Source organism: Mauremys reevesii, linkage group 4, assembly GCF_016161935.1.
Source record: "Mauremys reevesii isolate NIE-2019 linkage group 4, ASM1616193v1, whole genome shotgun sequence".
In the NCBI taxonomy this organism is placed as follows: domain Eukaryota; kingdom Metazoa; phylum Chordata; order Testudines; family Geoemydidae; genus Mauremys; species Mauremys reevesii.
In genome coordinates, this window is record NC_052626.1 from 9,700,302 (window position 1) to 9,724,610 (window position 24,309).

A 24,309-nucleotide genomic window follows, 5' to 3' on the forward strand; every position below is an offset into this window, starting at 1 on the left:
CCCCCAATCCCAGAGGTGAAAGTAAGCCGGTCCAGTCCGGTATGGTGTACTTGCAAGAGCCAATACGCTGTGCCGGACTGGACCAGCTTCACCAGGCTGGCGATTTAAAGGGCCTGGGGCTTCTTGCAGCAGTCGGAGCCCTGGGTCCTTTAAATCACTGCTCAAGCCCCACTGCAGGAGCCCCGGGGTAGCAGCGGCAGGGCTCTGGCGGTGATTTAAAGGGGCGGGGATTTAAAGGCCCCGCCTCTTCTGGTTGAGACCACGCCCCCTGCTCAAGACTCCGATGTACCGGTAAGTCCTTTACGTTACTTTCACCCCTGCCCAATCCCTTCACCATGCTGTGGAGGGAAGCTACACTGCACCCTCATAAGGGCCAGGTGTGTCAACAACACACAGCTAAGCTCCCCGTGAAGGCATGAGTATGGGCTGCAGGATCAGAGCAGCAACAGAGAAACGAATTAATGATGTAAAGTAGGACTGACAAACGAATGGTTTACCTCTCCACAGACAACGATCTGCATGCTCTGGGCCCTGCCCCATTAAACACCAGTGCTCCAAATAAACAGTGTCTGAGGAAGATCTCCCCAGAATGATTCAAGAGGAGCAATAACCTGGTCCACCATCTTGGCTAGCATTCAGAGTGATAGGATGTACTGCTGCAGAATGCATGAGTATCTCATGAAGAAGGTCAGGGAAAGCGTGGGACCCTTACTGAATTAGGGAGGCAACCTAGTGACAGGTGATGTAGAAAAAGCTGAAGTACTCAATGCCTCGGTCTTCACAGACAAGGTCACCTCCCAGACTGCTGCACTGGGCAGCACAGTATGAGGAGGAGGTGAGCAGCCCTCAGTGGTGAAAGAACAGGTTAAGGACTATTTAGAAAAGCTGGACATGCACAAGTCTGTGGGTCTAGATCTAATGCACCCGAGGGTGCTGAGGGAGTTGGCTGATGTGATTGCAGAGTCATTGGCCATTATCTTTGAAAACTCGTAGCAATCGGGGGAGGTCCCAGACAATTGGAAAAAGGCAAATCTAGTGTCCATCTTTTAAAAAGGGAAGAAGGAAAATCTGGTGAACTACAGCCTCACCTCAGTCCCTGGAAAAATCATGGAGCAGGTCCTCAAGGAATCCATTTTAAAGCACTTGGAGGAGAGGAAGGTGATCAGGAACAGTCAACATGGATTCACCAAGGGCAAGTCATGCCTGACAACCTGATTGCCTTCTATGATGAGATAACTGGCCTGTGGATATGGGGAAAGCGGTGGATGTGATATAACTTGACTTTAGCAAAGCTTTTGATACAGTCTCCCACAGTATTCTTGCCAGCAAGTTAAAGAAGTATAGATTAAGCTGGCTAGATTGTCGGGCTCAACAGGTAGTGATCAATGGCTTGATGTCTAGTTGGCAGCCGGAATCAAGCAGAGTGCCCTGGGGTCAGTCTTGGGGCCAATTTTGTTCAACATCTTCATTAACGAGCTGGATGATGAGATGTATTGCACCCTCAGGAAGTTCATGGATGACATTAAGCTGGGGGGAGAGGTAGATAGCCTGGATGGTACGGATAGGTTCCAGAGTGACCTAGACAAATTGGAGGATTGGGCCAAAAGAAATCTGATGAGGTTCAACAAGGACAAGTGAAGACTTGAAGTGTGTCACTAACTTTCAGAATATGATTGCAAAGGCAAGGATGTCTCATTCATCTTCCCTGCACTTTTATCAGGGCTCACTGACCCATCTTGTCTAACCAGAGCTTCTTAAATGTATCTAGCTTCCTGTCAAGAAACGCACAACCCCTTGGAATATTTAATTCTTCTTTGAGATAGATGCAGACGTGTATTCCACTTATATGTGTATGCACCCAGCGTGCCACAGCTGGAGATTTTGACTAGCAGTATGCATAGGGGGGCGGTGCTCACACCTCGGGGTTGTGACTCCTCCCCTAGCTTTATGAGGCGGCACTACCCCGACCCCCCTCAGTTCCTTCTTACTGCCTGTGGTTGGAGTCAGAGCTCTGTGTGGTTTTAGCCTCACAACCTCTAAATAGACTTGGGCTCACTTATTATTGTATATAGCAAGTAGTTAGTGTTAGTTAGTAGTCTGTTTCCGCAGTGATGCACTCACTGAGGGTTAAACATTGTCCTTACTGTGGAGGAGCAATCCCCACACACGGTGCTTCCTCTGTCTCGGCACAGCTCACCTCAAGGATCATTTCATGATCTGTAGATTGTTCAAGAAAAGAACTCGGGTAGCTTGGGACCTTCACCTCATGCGCCACCTGCTCGGACAGGCCACATGGCCTGATCCGGTACTGAGTCCCTCATCAGGTGGAAGATGACCCTCGGGCTCTGAGAGCGCTGCCACTTCACGTTCTGAAGCAGGTGCCTCTCTGAAAAAATGGACGAGCCGTTTCCCCATTGACTGCGCTGAGGAGGAGGTCACATAAGACCGATCAAGATCTCACCAGGTCTTGGGCCGACTATTCTGCCTCCCCAGGAAAAGCACGGACTAGCACGGAGCTGGTGCCAGCGTGCAGGACAATGTGGGTACTTTTGACCCTTCCTTGTACTGTTGAATCCAGTTCTGGCCTCTGGGCATCCTTCGAGTCTAGTAAGGACGAGGGAGATGCAGGTACCGACTGTATACGAGAGACCACTTCAGCCTCTCGTCCACCCCTGAGTTTTCACCAAATGTGTCATCATGATTACGGCATATCTCAGAAAAAAGAGAATCCACATCTTTCTGTACCTTAACGACTGGTCACCAAGAGGCAGATCCAGAGAGGAAGTTCTCGCTCACGTCAGTCCCACTTTGCACTTGCTTGACTGTGTTTGGATCTCATTCTAAATACCAGAAAATCATCTTTGGCTCCCACTCAAAAAATTGCGTTAATTGGGGGCCCTGTTAGATTCCATGACATGGAGAGTGTTCTTGCTGACTGACTGTTTTCAGACAATTCGACATCTTTGCCTCAGTCTGCAATTTCAGGCTTCCATGACCGTTCAAATGTGTCTGAGACTGTTGGACCACATGTCCTCTTGCATGTGCCCTCACCCCCTTCAAATCTGGCTCAGGACAATCTACTGTCCTGCTCTTCAGTCTCTGGACAGACTTGTTTGTCTCCCACCACCGGTCCTGGACTTCTTGCAATGGTGGACCCACCTATCCACAGAATGTTTGCCAGGGCATTTCCTTTGTCCAGGCATCACCAACCAAGTCACTTGTTACCAACGCCTCCCTGCTGGGTTGGGGGCATACCTGGGGTCGCTGAAGGTACAGAGACAGTGGTCTGAGCAGGAGGCCTCACTCCATATCAATGTGCTGGAACTTCAGGCCATCCACAAGGCATGTCGTGCCTTCCGTGACCATATCAGACACACAGTGGTTCACATACTTACCAACAATACCACCATGATGTACTATGTGAATAAAAAAAGGGAGCGCACTCCAGGGCGCTCTGCCTAGAGGCGATGAATCTGTGGCAGTTTTGCATTGAGGAGAACATTACTCCAACAGCCGTCCGCTTGCTCGGGGTACAGAATCATCTCATAGACCATCACAAGTGGTCCCTGAAGATAGATGTCCTGTGGGTCATCTTCGCATTGTGGGACATTCTCACAATCAACCTGTTTGCTATAAGGGAGAACAGGAAATGTCGCCTGTTCTACTCTTGGGGTGGGGGCTTCAGTCCAAGCTCCCCCTCCGACGCTTTCCACTGCAGGTGACAGTCAACTATCCTATACGCCTTTGCCCCATCCCGATAATTTCTTAGGCAATCCTCAAGCTCAAGGCAGATCTGGCCAAGCTCAGTCTCCTTGCCCGGGCATGGCCGAGTCAGTGCTGGTTCTCTGACCTTCTCACGCTGTCAATTCAGCCTCCCATTTTGCTTCCTCTCCATCCCAACCTGCTCATGCAGAGTCATGATTGCATCTCTGCTCTCGGCATCTCATGGCGTGGCTGCTGCATGGCTGAATGAATAAGAAGAGCAGTGCACAGTGACTGTCCCACTACCAGGATGGCCTACTTAGCAAAGCGGAAGAAGTTTTCGGTGTGGTCTTTGACCCACATGATCCAGCCAATGCAGACGTCTATCCAGGACATCTTGGGGTACCTGCTACACCTTCAGAAGTCGGGTCTTGCACTTAGTTCATTGAGAGTGCATCTGGCAGCAGTATCTGCATTCCATCCCCATGTACAGAGAAAAATCAGTCTTCCCCAATGCCACGGTGATGAGATTTCTGAAAGGGCTTCTACATCTACATCTACATCCTCCGCTATGAGAGCCAGTCCCCTTGTGGGACCTAAACACTGCTCTGATGGCTCTAATGGGCCCCCCATTCGAGCCGCTGGCATCTTGTCCACTGCCCCTTTGGAGTCAGAAAACCGAGTTCCTGGTAGCGATTATGTCCGCATCGAGGGAGTGAGAGTTGCAGGCTCTGATGACAGGGTCTCCTTACACACAGTTTTCTAAAGACGAGATGACTTTATGACCACACCCTACATTTTTGATTGAAGTGGTTTCTCAGTTTCATTTGCACCATGCGGTGTATTTACCTGTGTTGTTTCCTAAACTGCATTCATCTCCAGAGGAGCAGCCTCTACATACCTTGGATGTCAGGTGATGTGTAGCTTCCTATCTGGATAGGACTGAACCATTTCATGCTTCACCTCGCCTGTTCGTGTCATATGCAAACCGCATGAAGCAGTCTCTACACAGGCCATCTCTAGACAAATAACATCCTATATCAAGACTGCATATGAAATAGCTTTGGCTATGCCTCCTCCGTGAACGTAAGCTCCTTCGACAAGAGCGCAAATAACGTCAATAATGGTCCTCAGTGACATTTCCATATTGGATATTTGAAAGGCTGCCACGTGGTCCTCCATCCTTACAGTTACAGGCCATTATGCCATTATTGTGTCTTCCAGAGTGGATGCAAACTTCAGAAGGAGATCCTTATTTCAGTAGACTCCGAGCTCCGCCTCTTGGGAGAGGTACTGCTTGGAGGTCACTTAAGTGGAATACACATCTGCATGTACTCAAAGAAGGAGGAACGGTTACGTACCTGTAACTGTGATTCTTTGAGATGTAATGCAGACATGTATTCCACGACCCACCCTCTGTCTCCTCTGCATCGGAGTCCCCTCTCATGGGTGTTCAGTGCAAAGGAACTAAGGAGGGGGTCAGAGCAGCGCTGCCACATATAGCCAGGGGAGGGGAGCTGCAGCCACAAGGCACAAGCATCACCCCTCCACGGGTACCGCTAGACAAAATCTCCAGCTGCATTGTGCTGGGCTCATACACACTTAAATGGAATACACATCTGCATCACGTCTCAAAGAACCATGGTAACAGTAAGTAACAGTTTAATATTTAGCATTGCTCTTAAAGTAATACCAAGTGCCCATTGACACATCTTTTACTGTGTCATGAAAAGTTTGAGGGGAGTCACTTCCTTGAAATTGTTTAATCGAGAGAGAACCAATTATTCCACCTGCACAATGTTCTGCTACATTCTCAAGAGGCACCAGATTCTCTTACAGTAAGAACGTGACGACCAAGGAACTCTTTAGAAGTTGGAGGAGTCTACGTGCTTGTGGTGTTGTCTATTAAATTGTGCACAGTAGCAGGCTACTTTTAAATGAGTGCCTAATAAATAAGACCAGCCGTGAAATAAATAAAGTTACTGATGACAAGTATCAGAAGGGTAGCCATGTTAGTCTGGATCTTTGCTGCTTTTAAAGTTACTGAGTTTCTCACTCACTTTCCCCCCTTTTCCCCGTTTGTTCATCTTGTCTCTGTGCTTCTGGTCAGTCAGAAATGTTTTGGTAACATGCTTTCACCAGAGCAATAGCTGAAATTGAAACCTGGGGTATTTTTACTGCATATCTCTTCTTCTCATCCTGATGGTGAAACTTACATCTAAAGCAGTCAGAAATCAGGGATGTGAAGGAATCTGCCTGTGTTGTGTAATTAGAAAATTCTGCAGGAAGAAGCTCTTTTCTGCAGAAATTAAGCCTTCGTCTGGAAATATATAAATAAAAGCCGTTTCTGGTAGCCATCACCACATAACCCATCCTGTCTTGAGTTTGCATCCAGACCAATTTAGGAACTTGTGCCTTAGGTTCTGAACACAGAAGACTAATTGCCAACACTTAAATATTAAAAAAGTTAACTACATTTCTGCTGGCCAGTCTGTCAGTAGGCCCATCAAACAGACTTCCCCAGCACAGCTGAAATTTTCTGATGTTCTGTTTGTTTTAACAGATGTGCCACTGAGAGACCACTATTAGAACTCAATATCACGAGTTAGAGCAGTTTACTAGAACCCGCAAACAAGCTGATCCAGAAGTATTTTTGACTTGGAGCAAACTACCCCCAAAAAGACTGACTAATTCCATTCAATGCACTATAATAAAACATGTTTAAATGGACATTTAAACCTTACTTATCTAGATTAAAACAAATACATTAAATGCATCTGTAGTTCAGTCAGTCTGTGTCAAATTAATGGCTATACAAATAATTGAATTTGAATTTTCTGAAGCAAACAGAGCAATCTTTTCAGATATATTTCACCCATAGAAAACAGAGATAAGTCCTTAGTTTCTCTCCTCTCCCCTACACACTTCAAATTGCCCCTATTACAACCAAAATGAACTGATGAGAGAGGCTCATTGACAGGTGCCTAAAAATTAATTAGATGGTACATTGAAAAGGCACTGAAAAAATGTTGAAATGTATTCGAGTAGTAGCCTGAAACTCAGATCCTGCAATAAAATTAATTGCATTTAAATTATAGTCAGAATTAAACACTCTTCCAGAAAAGTCTCAGAAATCCTAAAACTTCTTTTTTTTTATTAACTTCCCAAGCAAGAGCATCTGCATTGCTATTTAAACTCAAAGCCAGGTGAATACACACCCAGCTTTGAAATCTCTCAGATGTTGCTAAAACTCTCCAAGAAATAATCCCAAATCACTGGAGTTTGCATTGTTCTTCTTTTCCCTAGTGTTGTAAATGTTATTTGCCAAAACCAAATTGAACTGGGTCATGTTAATATATCAGTCAGGGAAAATGTAAATACATATATAACCGGAGAGAAAAACCTCAAAGGTTTCTAAGAGAAAGATTCTTGGGAATCTGATTAATCTGTTTGTCACCTAGGCATATTTATAGCATAACGTTTGATGTCTGTTTTTTCTGGAAGGTTGAAAGAGGTGCACTTTATAGCCCACCTGCTGGGCTCCTCTCTGTTGTGATGTTCTCATTATTAATCATAGATTGATTGGGTCTGACTACGCTGCAAAGAAAGACCCACAGCACGGACTGTCAGAACCTGGGTTATTTGTCTCGGGCTGACGGGCTAAGAATAGCATTGTAGATATTCAGTCTCGGGCTGGAGCCCAGGCTCTGAAACCCAGCAAGAGGGGAGGGTCTCAGAGCCTGGTGCCAACCTAAGTTGGAACGTCTACACTGCTGGTTTTAGCCCTGCGGCCCAAACCCCACAAATCCAAGTGAATTGACCTGGGGCCTAAGACTCAGTACCATTCTTTACAGTGTAGTCATACCCTTTGAGTCTAAGAGATTAGTAGGATTCAAAAAGGGATGGACATTTATATGGATAATGAGCCATCCAATTACATTAGATAGGATAACAACTGTAAGGGATGTAAATGGTCATGCTTTGGGGCATAAGCTGACCACTTGCCTAAAGGAAGTAAGAAGAAACTTCCCCTATGGGCAAGTTGTTGCATAATTGCATTATGGGGATTTTATTTCACCTTCTTCAGAAACATCTGGTGCAGGCCACTAGAGAGGATGCAGAACTAGGGGGAGTATGGGTCTGGTCCAGCGTGGCAAGTTCTGTGCTCCTACGTGTAGCTGTCTGAAAATTCCTGCTCCATCTAAAACTTCACCACTGCATCTTCTATGCAAGACAGATAATAGTCTGTGCAGAAATTAAGACAAATGGTAGCAACAGAATATATGTAGCCTCATACTACCTGTGTTTTCTGTCCTGCGTGTAACTGTGCCCTTGATGCCAGGAAAAATAATTTTAGAGTGAAAAACTTACCAGTTCTTTAAAAATTAGAAATCAAATCCATGCAACATTTTTTCCTAAGCGATTAGATCTGAATCGTGTGATCCCATCCTGCTTGAGGTGTTGTATCTTTCTGTTTCTGAGAAAGCAAAAGAAAGCTCAGGCTATGATTCAGTTACTAGCAGCCAGCCAGTCATGAAATTGCAGTTCTGGAGGTAAGCAGTACACACCATGATTAACTAATTAGCTTCACTGGGGATTCTGCTGCATCCCACAACGTGAGGCGGGGAATAACCTGTTTAATTTTATTTTTTTTCAGTTCTCTCAGGCCAGACACACCACAGCCCTTTGAAACGATCTGTGTCCCTTACCCCACCCATGAATGTGCCAAACCAGCCTCTAGGACATGGATGGATGTCTCATGAGGATTTACGAGCTAGAGGACCCCAGTGCATCCCCTCCGATCACGCCCCCCTGTCTCCACAGAGCAGTGTAGCCTCTTCGGGAAGTGGTGGGAGTGAACATTTAGAAGATCAGCCTTCTGCTCGTAACACATTCCAGGAAGAAGGGAGTGGTATGAAAGGTGAGTGAAAATGAGACACCCTGCTGCCCCCGCCCCCCAGAAACAGGCTCTGCTCCAATTATATATGGTTGCACAGTTTGAAAAGAAAAGATGGCAAGACAGCGATAGATAGAAGGAAAAGATATTCCCCTAACTTTCCGTAAGATGACAGCGTTTCTTCATTTTCATTGACAATCCAGCCAGTGTATACTTAAGATACATTTATGTGCTCTTTGTACTAGTGCTATTAATGTTTTAATACCAGGATCTTTGCACAAAGCTTAATTTGAGTGGAGAAATAAACATTGCTTTGCAAAAGATTATTTTCATTTTATCATTAGTTTCAGGCTAAGCAAATGAGTGCCACCCAATACCACAGGGTTAGTGTAGCAAGTGGGCATTTCTCTACACAAGGTGTGTTCTTCGCTCTGTGCCGCCTTCATGGTGTATTACAAGATGCTCTGATGTGCCAATATGCCATCTTACCACAATTCACTTCACACCATCAGCTATTTGAAAAGCTAGGTTGTAACTCTATAGTGTGCAGCCTTAAATTCAGAATTGATCCTCTTGGGCGGGGTGGGGGGTTGTATTGTTTTGTTTTTTATTATTGTCTAAAGTAGTATAGTATAAGCTTAGCATGCCATGTGTGATTTACCATTGTGGCGTTTGATGGAACAAGAATAGCACCAGGTATTTGGAAAAGTTGTAGTTGAGAAAGGATATGTGTTTGAATTGAATTTCTTCTGTGCAGTTTGGTTGAATTTTCCACTACGCCTGCATTTTTAACTGCTTTTTAGCAATAAAAATAACTATCCTTTGAGAAAGGATGCAGCATTCTAAGTAACCCATTAAGGCCCCTACCCGGCAATCAGAGGATCAGGGCCTCAAATGTAAGGTTTTGGTTTTTTAATTATATAGAATGTATTTTTAAATGATACTGTGTTTGAGAATGGCAATACTTTACTGAGCTTGACCGAATGCTGCAAACCAAATGCTTGGAAATGTCTCATGGACTCAGCCAAGATATCGCCTACTGGCCCCATTTCAGTTTTGCATTAGTTCTGACATGCACCTTTTTCTGTCACTGGATCCGTACACTAGTGTTGCTTTGGATTAGCGAGTTCTATTCCCTGCTGTGTGAACTGGGGCAAGTCACTTCCTGCCTCTGTTTCTCTTCCACCCTTTATCTGTCTTGTTTATTTACATTATAAGCTTTTTGAGGCAGGGACTGTGTGTTAGGGCTTATTTGCAGAGGGAGATTTACTGGTATAGTTACACCAGTGCAACTCCCTGTGTGGACATTCTTATTCTGCATTACCCATATGACTATGTCAGTAAATTTCCCCATGTAGACAAGCCCAGTGCAATGCACACAGTGCCCAGCAAAATGGGATGCTAATCTCAGTTAGGACTTCCAGTTGTTCTTGTAATATAAACACTAAGTAATAATCAAATACAGCATGTACTAAGGAGCCTAGAGAGATCAGTGTGGAGCAGCTAATCAGAATCAACAGAGGAGGGTCCCTTATTGATTCCTCTAGGAGCTGTGCTGCCATTAGCCACACCAAGGACACTTGAGGAAAACACAGTGGTGTAGTACTTTTCATCTGTCCGTATTGAATTTCATCCTGTTTATTTCAGACCATTTCTTCAGTTTGTCGAGATCATTTTGAATTCTAAACCTGTCCTCCAAAGCGCTTGCAACCCCTCCCAGCTTGGTATCGTTTGCAAATGTTATAATTCTCTCTATGCCGTTATCCAAATAATGTACGAAGATATTGAATAGAACCAGATCCATGACAGAGCGTGGTGGGACCCCACTAGATATGCCCTTCCAACTTGACTGTGAACCATTGATAACGACTCTCTGAGTATGGTTTTCCAACCAGTTGTGCACCCACCTCATAGTAGGTTCGTGTAGGCCAGGGGTTCTCAAACTGGGGGTTGGGACCCCTCAAGGGGCCATGAGGTTATTACATGGGGGGTCACAAGCTGTCAGCCTCCACCCCAAACCTCGCTTTGCCTCCAGCATTTATAATGGTGTTAAATATATGAAAAAGTGTTTTTAATGTATAAGGGGGGTCGCACTCAGAGGCTTGCTGTGTGAAAGGTACAAAAGTCTGAGAACCCCTGGTGTAGGCTATATTTCCCTGGTTTGTTTATGAGAAAGTCATGTGAGACAGAATCAAGAGCCTTACTTAAGTCGAGATATCTCACATCTACTGCTTCCCTCCTATCCACAAGGCTTGTTACCCAGTCAAAAAGGGATATTAGGTTGGTTTGACATGATTTGTCAAACATGATTTGTTCTTGACAAATCCATGTTGTCTTTTACTTCTCACCTTATTATATTCTAGGTGCTTACAAATCAATTGTTTGATTATTTGTTCCATTATATTTCCAGGTACAAAAGTTAAGCTGACTGGTCTACAATTCCCTGGGTTGTTCTTTTTCACCCTTTTATAGATAGGTACTATATTTGCCCTTTTCCTGGCCTCCGGGATCTCTCCCATCCTCCTCTCAAAGATTATCACTGATAGCTCAGAGATCTCTTCAGCCAGTTCCTTAAGTATTCTAGGATGTATTGCATCAGCCCCTGCCAACTTGAAGACATCGAACTTGTCTAAATAATTCTTAACTTGTTCTTTCCCTATTTTAGTTATTTATATATGTATGTAGTATAAAGACAAAGGGGCAGAAATTGCTTCATCTTTCTCCACCCATCATCATCATCATCATTGTTTTGCACCAGCAACGTGCCCAGCATTGTCTGGTACACAAAAATAAAGAAATTCTCTGCTCCAAAGAGAAACAGGCTTAGGGAGAGGAAACTCACTTCCCCTCGCCTTTTTTCAAAGCAAACATTATTTACGAGACTGTTGGTTTGTCAGCAAGTACAACCACTGGATTCCGCACTGACCAAGAATAAATATGTACACTTTCAACTCCTTGCTTCCTTGCCTAGTTCTTCCAAGGTCCTCTCCTAGAACTGTCTAGGAACAAAGTTGTTCTTGCATTCAGCCAGGATGTTCAGTTTCCTTTGTTTCATGGCGATTGCTCAACAGAGTAAATGTACCCGTTAGCTCTTTCCTTTCTTCAGCATGTTACCTCCCCGCTTCCTCATCTACAGCAGCAGGGAGATGGTGTCTTAAACATAGGCTTCTGGTTCTGCTATATTCTTGAGCTGTTATATGACACTAGAGCTCATCATCAGGCTGCAGCAAACATATACCAATAAAAAGAATAATATGGAGGACAGGCAAGCAGGGCAGGAAGCTCCGTGTATTGATATTTTATCCATAATCTCACCAACCATACAGTGGGAGCTGCCAAAAATACTGTAGTGGTTTGAGAACTGCTGTTCAAAAGTTTTGTAACTTTCTGCACTTTCAGATCTACCTATCCTGATTTTGGGGCTCCATCTTTCATCATGTTAGTGCCAGGCAGTCGCTCCAGTGGTTGTCACTAGGAACTGGATATTTTGCATTATCTCCCAAGTTCCGTAGTCTCTGAGTTTTGTGTGCAGGTAGTCTCAGTGCAAGAGGATATGATTGCCAGTTCTCCTGTGCACTCTAGACATGTTCTGAAATGGACATCAAAAAGAGAAGTCAAGGTTCTAAGTTACAATGCTAGCATTTTGATCATATTTTTGGTGGAACTAAATATTGGGCTGGATCCTCAGCTGATGCAAACCAGTGTTCTCCATTATCCTCTCATCTAAGCTATCAGATTATGCAGTGCTACAATGTGTAACTGGGCTGGCAGCATGAAGTCTACCCCCTAAGAATTAGAAAAATTAAGTGGATTAGCATCTGCACCTTGAAGTCTTTAAACCATGATTTGAGGACTTCAATGGCTCAGACACAAATTTGATACAGGAGTGAGTGGATGAGATTTTGTGGTCTACATTGTGCAGGAGGTCAGAGTAGATGATCATAATGGTCCCTTCTGACCTTAAAGTCTATGATTCTATGATCAGCAACATACAACAAGATGCATTATTCATTCAGAAATGCAACTTGTGAATTTTCTATGTCTGGCATTCCATTACCAGCCAAATCCTGCAACCCAAACTCATGTCAGTGAGCTTTGTTCACACAAGTAGCCGTGAAGCTGGTGGCACTGCCCATGTGATAAAGGTTGCTTGTGTGCATCAGGGTTCCAGGACTGGATCCCAGCTCGTTGCAGTGATGTCCATTTCATATTTGAGGATAATAAAAATGATGCGTCGTGAGTGGCTTTGAAATTGTGAAAAGACAGAGTTCTAAGATGCAGCTGCCAACAATTGGGGGTGGAGATAGCTCCATGGTTTGAGCATTGGCCTGCTAAACCCAGCGTTGTGAGTTCAATCCTTCAGGGGACCATTTAGAGGTCTGGGGCAAAATCTGTTAGGGAGACTACTTGGTCCTGCTGTGAAGGCAGGGGACTGGATTCAACTCAATGGCCTTTTAAGGTCCCTTCCAGTTCTATGAGATAGGTATGTCTCCATATATGAATTGATTCAGCTGCAGCAGAAGTGCAGGTGAGAGTCACTGATTTAGCCCCATAATGTAATATCTTCCACCCAGTTCCCTTCCCTTGCAGTAGACACTGCCTTCCAGCTAAAGGAAGGTGTGGCCTGTTCTGAAACTACATGCTGTGGGCCAAACTTTACTTTTAGATATATTGGTGCAAATCCAGGGTCTCTCCTGAATTACTTTAGTTTATACCATAGCATTATCTTACCTTTGCTATAGCAGTTAGTGGAGTTACTCTGGATTTATACTGATGTATCTGAGGGTAGGTCTACACTTAAAATCTCTGCCAGCATATCTATGGGTTTGTCTACACTGCAATTAAACACCCGTGGCTGACTTGGGCTCAGGCTGCGGCACTGATCAATAGTGGTGTAGACATTTTGGTTCATGCTGGAGCCCAGGCTCTGGGATCCCCTCAGCATCTACACTACAATTAAACAGACTCATAGCTCATGATTAATGTCCATGGGTGTTTAATGGCAATGTAGACATATCGTATCTGTCTATCTTAGGGTTTTATACTGAAGCCCATTTGAGTAGCTTCTATATAAAATCAATAGCAAAAGTGAAGTCTCTAGTGGATTTTATGGAGTCTCTGGCACCTCTCCCTTTACAGGCTCTAAACTCTGCTTGGGGTTGGACTGGAGAGGTGGGCTGAGTTGAGGGGAGAGGTTGGTACGGGTTTGAGAATAGTCATGAGTGTTCATAGTGTGCTTAGTTAGATCTGTTAGGGGTGTGATTATTTTGGTGGCATAACTATGGCCAAACTCCTAGTGTAGATGCAGTTCTACTGGCATAGGAGAACTTATGACTAGAGCTGGTTTTGCTCACCAAGCCAGAATAAACTGTGCTGTCAGAAGTACTTTTTTGCCAGTACAAGTGCACCTACCTTAGAAGGGTTTTCTGGCACGATTATCCCGGTATAGCTATACCAGCACAGCCACGGAGTGTAGACAAGGCCTGAGAGCAGAATTAGCTCCAGACTTCTGTTTGAAATGTAGATGACAAGTTTTCTGAATAACTGATTAGAAATACCTGGCATGAAAAAACCCCTAAAGTTGGACACAGTGTTTCAGAGCTATCACAGGGTGACCTGAGTAATGAACTATTAGTAACTGGTGAGTCAAGAGTAACCCTGCGTGTGTGCAGAATAGCTCGGCACTTGCCAGCGCTGCAGATCATTAGGGAGTAAGAACTGTATCCTGCATGGTGACTTTCCAGGTACTGCCATTACATTGTCTTAAAGAGCTCAACACCTTGTAATCTCTGCCCTTTGCATCCTATTTTCCTTTCATGGGGCTAGAGCCCATCTGGCCCTTTTGCCGGTGCACAGTGGGGAGGGGGAGTAAGGATCTGTCCTCTGCCCCTCCCCCCAGCTCATAGAATTGCGGACTCTGCACTGAGGGGAGCTCAAGGATTCCCCCTGCCTAGTTCAAGAAAGCAGGGTGATGCCCTAAGGTATAATTATAACACCACCAGTATGTGCCCCTCATTGGAGCTGGCGTGCAGGGTGGGGGGAGTCTGCTGAGTCTGCGACAGGGATGTAGCGGTTTGCACACACTCTATGTGCATAGAGTGAGCTGAAGAGCTCTGGTGCCCCCCTTGGGGTCGTGTGGCTCTGCACTGCAGCCCCTTACGGTGGGCTCAGAGCTGTGAGCACCGTCTGGCCCTTCCCACTCCATTTTCCTCAAGGCTACATGTCGGACTTCTGTGGAAGCATCACCAGTGAGAAGGGCCCCATCACAGGCAGAGATGGGTCCCAGCTGTGGGCTGAAGTTCTGCAGAGTGTGAGGGTGGTTCGGACCTGAGGTTCAGTGCCATCTTTTATGGAGAATAATCGTGTGCATCAAGCTGGAACCTTCGTCCTGACTCGTCCCAACATGCTTTACTGGCAGCGTATGCTGAGGACAGATGCCCACTGGGGACATGGGGACAGATGTGGCTCCACTATCTAAAACAGGTGCTCATGCTGGGTTGGGTTACATCCATTTACACTAGAAACCAGAGGCTTTCTGTTGCTGTACTCCAGCTTGCAGTTGGGGTAAGGGGCCCAACAGGACTGTTTGTAAAACGGTTGCATGTCAGAGCTTTTGGAATAGTGCTTACTTTAGACTTCCAGGATTGGTGTGTACCTGGCTCCCCGTGTTTGCTTTGCAATTATCATTTTCTTCCTTAGCTCTCAAAATCTAGCATTTAAGTCGTTTAATTTAAATGACCTGGGATGGTGACTGAGGCCAAGGAACTTGAGCTAAATACTGCTGACTGGGCTGCTTGGCATTTCCCCTGTTTCCTTTCGAATTGAGTTTGGGGTGAGACCTTCAGCAAACAGCTCCTCTATGTGCAAGAGTCAAGGTCAAGCAGGAAGATGCTGGGACACTCTCACTAAGACATTCAAAGGGGGGCTAACGCACCGAACACATGGTAAACTCCTCCATGTACCCAAATCTGGAGAAATAGCTACACTGGTATGACATGCTGAGGAAGGTGCTGTGAGATGGTTGTTCCAGTGGAGGCAGGGGGTGGGTTAGACATATCAGGCGAAATTGTCAAGTGAACGAGCTTAGGTTGCTCTTCTGTCCATTGTGCACCTAAACACCGTATTTGTATGTGCCTCATCATGTGTTTGTGCACAAAGTTACCCGGGGTGTGGGCCTAACTTGGGAGGCTGCATTTGAAGGTTCACCCCACTGAATCTTTCTGCAATGTTAGGTTAACTGAGCGTCTCATAACCATTTTTGTAAGAAACATACTTCAAGGCTTTCCAGCCCAGTGACAGCCGGCACTAGATAACTTTCAGCCCAGGGAATCACGACTCAGAGTCTGAGATTGTGGGAACATGCCCTTCTGACGCTGCTGGAACTGGTTAAAGTTGAACTGTCTGCAGCTGTAACATGCCTTTGTAATTTACAAGCTCCTGAGAAAGATTTCATGAAGGGCCTAGCGCACTCTAGCGAATAGTCCAAGCAACCAGGGTAAGGAGGAGTCCTTCCCAACATGCTGCAAAACCGCTGCACGGCTGTTAGTGGGGGGAGGGATAGCTGAGTGGTTTGAGCATTGGCCTGCTAAACCCAGGGTTGTGAGTTCAATCCTTGAGGGGGCCCACTAAGGGATCTGGGGCAAATCAGTGTTTGGTCCTGCTGCTGAAGGCAGGGGGCTGGACTTAATGACCTTCCATTATGAAGATAGGTATATCTCCAAATATTTACTGCTCCAATTCAGACCAATGGGAGTTTTGCCATTGATTTCAGTAATTGAAGGATCAAAGCAAAAGTCCGTCCAGCTTCCAGACTGCTGTGAGCTGAGCGTGTGCCAGGTTCTTTGTAGGAGGAGCACTTAGTGTCTCAATCCAGGAATATACCAAACACCTCTGCAGAGGGAGATTTGTCCAGCCCTCCTTTCCCAAAGGAAGGTCATAGTGACATGGAGCCATTTGGATATGTGTCGGGGGTGGGGAATCTTGGAAGATGAGCTCACCCTGACCCTTGACAGGAATAGACTGCAAACAATCCCCAAAGATCTAAGTATCCTCCTCCCACAGTGGCTTTTTACCTACCATTTCTGTGTGCATTTATTGCTTGATCTGGGAGTTAGTCCATCGCCCATTATAACCATACCATTTCTAAGTGACTTGAAAAAAAATACAGTAAAATAAGAAATCACCACAACCTTTTATTTTGTCAAAAACTCTGTAAAGAGGGTGTTTGCTGGAAATGTCAGTAGTCTAAAAGGACACGTGATGCTAAAACAAAAATAGGTAAATTCAGGTTCTGAGATTAGGCCCAATTCAGCAACGCATTTAAGCATATGCGTAGCCAGAAGCACATGCTTAAATTCATCCCTGCTTAGCAAAGTACTTAGGTATATACCTGACAACAGTGGAACTTAAGCATGTGCTTCAGTGCTTTACTGAACCAGAGCTGTAGAGGGGAGGGATCGCTCAGTGGTTTGAGCATTGGCCTGTTAAACCCAGGATTGTGAGCCCTAATCCTCAAGGGGGCCACTCAGGGATTGGGGCAAAAATCAGTACTTGGTCCTGCTAGTGAAGGCAGGGGGTTGGACTCAATGACCTTTCAAGGTTCCTTCCAGTTCTGGGAGATAGGTATATCTCCAATTTAAAAAAAAACAAAAAAACAGTGGAACATATAAGCATGTGCTTCAGTGCTTTGCTGAACCAGGGCTGTAGGGTGTTGTACAGCAGACTAGAACTGGGAAGGACGCATGTTTCAGGTAATATGATGGAGTTTGGATTTGATACTAAGCTTTACTTCTAAATTTTGTTACACACCCAGCTGTGACAGCATGTGGTTCTTCCACATAGAAAAAAAATTAAGATTCCTTATACCATTTGAAATGGTTATCTCAACTTTTCCCCCCTGTTCATCAATCAGTGTGTGTGTGAGCATAAGTGGTTGTGGAAATACTTTTGCTCATTTTCATTAAAACCCACTTACTAACTTCTCAGAGTCCAGAAAAATACAGAAATGAAGGGCCTCCCTTTCCTGGGGGTATTTACAGCATTGTAGCTACTCTGATGTAACTACGCCAACACAAGCTCCGTGTAGATGCACCCTGCGCTCGCGTAAAATAGGGGGTCCATCCGGGCATTGATTTCTCATTGTGCAACAGTGGAGTTTTATGAGTTCTTAGCCCTCATTTAGGGCTTCGACAGCTATTTCAATATGTAGATAATGCCCATCCCCAGTGACCAAAGGGGTCTGGTCCTAAGCCCTCTGAAGTTAATGGAAGCCTTTCCATTGACTTCAGGGAGTATTGGCTCAAGCGCCAATCGACCCCATGACTCTGCGGGCTGGTCTGAGGGGTGGATGACCACCCAAGGGGGTGCTGTGGCAAAGCAGGACTGGGGCCTGGAGAGTCTGGGGGCAGGGGGCCCCAATGGGACCCTGGGCTGCAGACCTTTTGGACAGGCACGTCGAGGAAAAGGATTTTGTTCAGGAGCTAGCGATTCCTCGAGCAGGAGAGAGAGAGGCAAAGAAAGTGGGATTGGGGGGGTGAGGCAGAAGAGTGGTGAGCAGAGACAGGCCACCCTGTGCCATGCAAACGAGGGAAGGAGCAGAGGGTGAGGCAGAGAAGGGGAGCAAGAAGACATGCCGCCTCTTTACACAGTGAGCCTTGAAGAGGCCTGAGGCGGCAGCAGCAGCAAAACAAAGGGGGCGTGAGAGTTGCGGGCAGCAGCAATGCAGAGCAGCGCCCAGCAGATGGGCGCATGTGGTCATGGAGCTCAGTTTCCCCCGGGTCTGCCCTTTGCTTTCCCGCGGGGCTGGCTCTCTGCTCCCGCCAGCACCATCAGAATCTGGGCTCCCCAGTGGGAGGGGACGGTGGCCCCATAAAGCTCTGCAATGGGGTGTGCCGCACTGCAGGAGTCCCTTCCCCATTCAATGTGTCTATGGGGCCATTATGGGGTTGGGGCATGGTGATGTCAGCGCTCTCCATCAGCTCTTCAGCCAAGGTCAAGCTGTCATGGGGGCGTGGAGGGGATTAACCTGGCTGCCCAGGCCTGGCAGGCACTGGGGCGTTGAGGGAAGCATTAAGGGCAGGAGCCAAAATATAAGTTTGTCCAGGGCACCATTTTCCCTAAGGCCGGCCCTGAGTCTAATTATTTATTTGCCAGGTTTGCAACCCTGTAGGACCTGACTCTTCATCAAAGGCCATGTCATCTCCTCTGCCTTGTCTCAGTGCTCTGAATATATTTCTAAGATGTAACACTAGTATCTAAAAACAATGTGAACAGGGAATTAAGAATAATCTTCAAATGACAGTAAACGACTTCATTGTGGCTCATAAACAGCAATCAAATCTAATAGGAAATGCCCCACGTCAAGGGACTGATCCTGCCAATGAATATACATCTGAAACCCCATTGAAAGCGGTGGGAACTTGGGACGTATATCCTTAGGCACGTTCCAGCCTTCGTTGCTAACATCAAAGTGCAATAAAACTTTTGGAGCTATCAGTACAACAGTACTGTGGAAAACGCAAGGAATCCATTGCCTAATAAACTCCTCATGTTATTGTTGATTTTATCTTACGTTGTTAAATAGTGTCATTAAATAACGGCATTTTGTCAACTTGCCTTTGTGCTGCAGATGTTCCTGCCTGGCTGAAGAGTCTCCGCCTGCACAAGTATGCAGCTCTTTTCTCCCAGATGACATACGAAGAAATGATGGCACTTACCGAATGCCAGCTCGAGGCACAAGTATGTCTCAAATTAGCTATGAAACAGTTAGTCACGTTGCATTTTTTCTAGTGTTGTCACGATTAAAACGTTCTGTTTGTTCAGTTTGTTGATAGGTTGCCCTGAAAACCTTGCATCATTTGTTAACATTGCAAAAAAATACCAGAACCATGCTGAGGGAGAGGAGCAAACCACACATTGTACCCAAAAATGACCTGGCCAAAAGCTTCTCAGCGGAGTCATAGGGTGAAATCCTAGTCCCATCAAAGTCAATGGGAGATATGCCCTGGCTTTTACCACTGAACTTTAAGAAGGACACTTTCAGAGGCACAAATGGCATTCAGACATCCAACACCCTTTGAAAATCAACAGGAATTTGGTGACTGACTTATTTGTTCCTTTAAAAATCTCCTTAATAGATTGCTTTCCATGCTATCCCTGGGATAAATAGATCTGATTAGCATCTTTATATACAGAATGCTGCTCCCATGTTGCAAATGGATTCTATTTTCCTCTGAGCTATGATTCCAAAAGTTTGATGGAATTAATGGTCTGGTAACACTTTCATTGCAGGAGAGGTCTTTTGGGGTTCAAGGCCTATACAGCTGCTCAGCTGACTTTTGACAGGGTCTTTTTTTTTACCTTCCAATTTCTTCAGCCCCTTGTAAACTTTCTAGAGCCTTCACTAGGGCCATGTCTACACTTACAAGCTGTGCCGCTGTAAGATCGCTTGTGTAGCTGCGTTATGCTGACAGGAGAGAGTTCTCCCGTCGACAGAATAAAACCAGCTCAAGGAGCAGCAGTAGCTATGTCAGTAGAGCGCGTCTCCCGCCAACACAGCGCTGTGCACACGAGCGCTTATGCTGGCAAAACTTGCGTTGCTCAGGGGTGTGTGTGGGGGGGGTTCACTGTACATTTAATGACACAAGAGATCCTATTAGAGTCAGCGAGCCTTCTCTTCGTGTCAGTGTACAGTACATTCTACTCAGCCAGAGTAAGGCTTGCCGAGTCAGCTCCCGAGAGAACTGGGAACAACTGCAAACAAACTGGGAACAAAGGCAGCAGGTGGCAGAGGGCAATTTTTTCACTTTCGGCCAAGTGTTTGTTTGATTTGAATCACAGAAAACCATGTGCTGTCACCGAGAGCTGCAGTTTTGCTCCCAGACCTGACACTGGGTTTAAAAACATTTTTCTTAAGTCACTGAGAAGACCTTTCGTCCCTTGTGAGCACTTATAAATATTGCCACTCCAAAGGAGGGTGCACAAGCTAGTGAGAAATCGATATCTTCAAAGGGTTTCTAAGCTGTTTCCATAGACCCTGTGCCTCTCTGATAATCCCTCAATTCAGAGGTTTCTTGAAATAACAGCAGCCCTTTTCACTTACGAAAGAGAGGATTTTTGTACATCCTGCTGGCTGGTGGAGATGTTAATGTCACATTGTACTGTATCTTCACAGAATGTTACCAAAGGTGCAAGGCACAAAATAGTCATCAGTATCCAAAAGCTGAAAGAGAGGCAGAATCTTCTCAAGTCTTTAGAAAGGGTAAGTTATTTCTGCTGTTTTTTTTTCAATTAAAATAATAGCCAGGAATTAATTCTCAGATAAAGTCCTTTTGGGTTATTGCTGGGTATTTCCCATATAGTGTGTCTTTTTCATTGAGCATTTTCTTTGTTGGTTTGGCCACATCTGGTTAATTGTATCACAAACCCAATGCTGTACCCACCACTGTGTTTTGCCAGCCGGCTGCCCACTGGCTTTTGTACAGAGGCGTAAGCTGCCTCCTGGTTCTCCCCGCAGCTCCAGGAGGTTGTAACCTGTACCGAGCACAGCGTACATGCCCTGGCACTGCCTGGCCAATTGGAGTTGAAGCCACTGCTCCACCCTTTCCTTGACCCTGCCTGCCCACTCTCGGTGGCTATGGCTACCCAACAGCGGGGATGATGATTCCTAACTTGGGTGGACGTACACGTGCTAGCGCTGCTTGAGCTAGCACTCTAAAAATACTACTGTGGCCATGGCAACCAAGGCGGTGGCTCAGGCAAGCGACCCAAGAACCGTCATGCCCAACCCCCTAGTTATACGCTCGCGCAGCTAGCCTGAGCCACCGCCCGTCCCGCCTCAGCCACACTGTTATTTTTAGTGTGCTACCTCGAGCAGAGCTCACACACGTGTATGTCTACACACCCTTCCAGCTGCTGTGTAGATGTGCCCTCTGCGAGCCAGGGCGTGCCACTCCACGTCACTCATGTCACGGGTACTTGCACCCCTCACGTGTGACACATGGGAGATGAAGCCACATGATCACCTGCAGGTCCCTCTGTTGCTCTGTTCCCTCGTATACACTGCGGAGGAGAGAGCCCCCGTGAGCAGAGCTTCGGCATGCATGGGGTACAAGACCCCTGGGTGGGATCCCACAGCCCTGCCCTCCCCCTCTTTCTCAGCAGAACCAGCTGCAGAGGAGAAGCACGACTTGCCTATCACAGTGAGTTTTCTAGGCTGGCTGGCTGAAGACTCAGGAAAGCAGCGCTGCATCAGTTCACATTCAGCAGGTTCTCTTGGCAGCCAGAAGAGGTCAAACTTTTTTTTGTTCTTTGTAATGAAAGTTTTAAGTTCTGCTGAAACTGATGGAGTCATCAGAAAAGCACCAGCATAGCATACCCGCCAGTATCAACTCAGTCCAATACCACGCTGTTTGTTGTTTCCCTGTTACATTATATTGCATCGATCATTCTATGCACAGCCTCGGACTAGGAGCTGTTCAATAATTATGCTACGCATTGCTGTTTATTGGTGTTTTGGTTAGCTCACCACTTTATTTTGCATGTTTAAACTACGGGATTTTATTTATGGAACTGTAGGAGTTAGTAAAGCCGTGTCTCCCTCTGTACATTAATAACAATCATTACATCCAAGAGACAGGCGACTGGATTGAGTTTGCTTTGTAGATGTGTTTTCTAGGCAATTTCACAGCCTTTCTTCCCCCTCCTCTTCATGAAGCTTGAGATATGGTATTGATTGACTGTCATTACTACAGGAATGTAACCCGAGTTTGGCTGACACAATGAGCTACACCGGCTATCCAATAAGATGGGATAAATAGTAGGGTTTGCCGTTGACTGCTAGCGATGCAGTGGGATTTGCCTGGACTCTGGGGCTGTGGTTCTGAGGATGGTTTGAGTGGGGCCCATGCGTAAAAGCTGGCCATGGGCTGTATTACTTAGGAGCATGCGTCTCTGGTTTTCAAGTTTTCCTTCCTTTATTTTAACTAACCAGGAGCATGTGTGTGACTTGATCTTCTGGGCAAGCGTCTCCTGTGTATGTTTCCTTCTTCCCATAAAGGAGCTGCACCCGGTTAACACAGTGGGTCCCCGACTAGCTGCACACCGACTCCATGTAATTCAGAGCAGTGGAGCCGGCAGTGCAGATGGTGAAGAGTGATGGGAAAAATAAACAATCACCCCACAGCTCAGGCTGGCTGGTGACACCACATGTGCTTTCTCTTAATGTATCTTTCATATGTGCCTCCACAGCGCTTTCCCCGGGAGCTTGTCTGCTCTGGTTTTGTGTCAGAAGCGATGCCTCAAGAGCAGTTTGAGTGGGACCTGGTAGCCTGAGAAAGTGGAGACGAGTCTGGCCCATATTAAGAACAAGATGCAGTCCTTCCCGCCTTCCTCGCTGGCGTTTCCCTGGGGAAGGGAGGGAGGATTGAACCTGAACTGCGGAAGAACAGCTGTGACGCACACACACATGCAGTCTGATGGGCTTAAGAAAGGCAACATTTTTCATTCTGAACCACTGGAAGGAATACAAATGTTTGCGGGGGGGTTAAGATCGTGTTTGAAATATGGAGTGAAATTCTGGCTCCACTGGCAAAATTCCCATTGACTGGGGGGCAGTGGGCACCCCAGGATTTCCTGGGTATATATCATCTCCCTTTCCTCCTCCTTCACTCTCACCAGAAATGAGACAGACACCAGCTTGTGCACACACACACACAATACAGCCCCCCCAGCAGCAGCAGCTGAGAAAAGCTGAGAAACCATATCTGGTGGTGATACTATTATTACCATACTTCCCAGCACCCGTTGTGCTAGGTGCTGTACAATCACAGAACAAAAAGGCAGTCCCTGCCCCAAGGAGCTTCCAGTCCAAGTGTAAGATGAGAGACACCTAGTGGTAGAAACAGACGGGGAGGACAAGGAGACAGTATGGATCAGCATGACAGGCAGTGGTCGCAGGGCACCAGCAGCCTAACCACTGTGAAGCAAGCTGGGGTTTGAAGGAGAATGAAGATATATATGGATAGGAGGAGGAGCCAGGCAGGGGCAGCATGGGAGAAAAAACAAGGAGCGCTTTTTGAAAAATGTAACAAGTGGGTGATGGAGTTTGGCGTCATGGAGGGCAGAAACCAGCCTCTCAACAGCGAATGAGATACAAGTGATCAGCTGGGCTTAGCCCATGCGTGGCCTTGCAAGTGAGGACAAGTCGTTTATGTTTGATATGACAGAGGAGGCGGAGCCAGTGGAGGGGCGACATGGTCAAAGCGACTAGGTAGGAAAATGATCTTAGCAGCATTTTGAGTGGAGATGAGCAGGGCAAGATTGCATTTGTCAAGTCCAGAGAGAAGCGTGTTGCAGCATTTGAGACGCAAGTTGATAAGAGCCTGGAGAAGGGCTTTAGGTGTGTGGATGGGCCAGACATGGGCCAAGAAGGCAGTACTGAGGGCCAGAGCCAGGATAGGGATAGGTTAGAGACTGAATCTTGTGCAGGGTAGACAGCGCTGAAATCTCGTGTGCTGCTCTCTTGTGATTCCTGTGGAAATTGCAAGGTCTCTGCTTTCTTGAAGGGTGGGAATCTCACCAGATCAGCTGTTCTCATGGGATTTCACCTCTCTTGGGCTGCATCTGCACTGGATCTGGATGCCAGACTTACACCGTTTTGGATCCCACCTGATTCATGGGGTGGGTTCAGATTCAGGAGTTCAAATCTGAAC

At 46.2% G+C, this 24,309-nt stretch overlaps 1 protein-coding gene across 10 annotated transcripts in view; it reads left to right on the forward strand.

The window, feature by feature from the left end:
* SAMD4A (sterile alpha motif domain containing 4A) overlaps positions 1–24,309 on the forward strand; it is a 210,454-nt gene that overhangs the window by 152,847 nt on the left and 33,298 nt on the right. For 8 of the 10 annotated variants that reach the window (XM_039535570.1, XM_039535575.1, XM_039535573.1 and 5 more), the window contains 3 exons: positions 8,360–8,623; positions 19,227–19,336; positions 20,772–20,858. In XM_039535570.1, the coding sequence (XP_039391504.1) occupies positions 8,360–8,623; positions 19,227–19,336; positions 20,772–20,858 (461 nt within the window). The remainder of the gene's footprint in view (positions 1–8,359; positions 8,624–19,226; positions 19,337–20,771; positions 20,859–24,309) is intronic. The other 2 variants (XM_039535576.1, XM_039535580.1) reach the window with 1 other exon arrangement.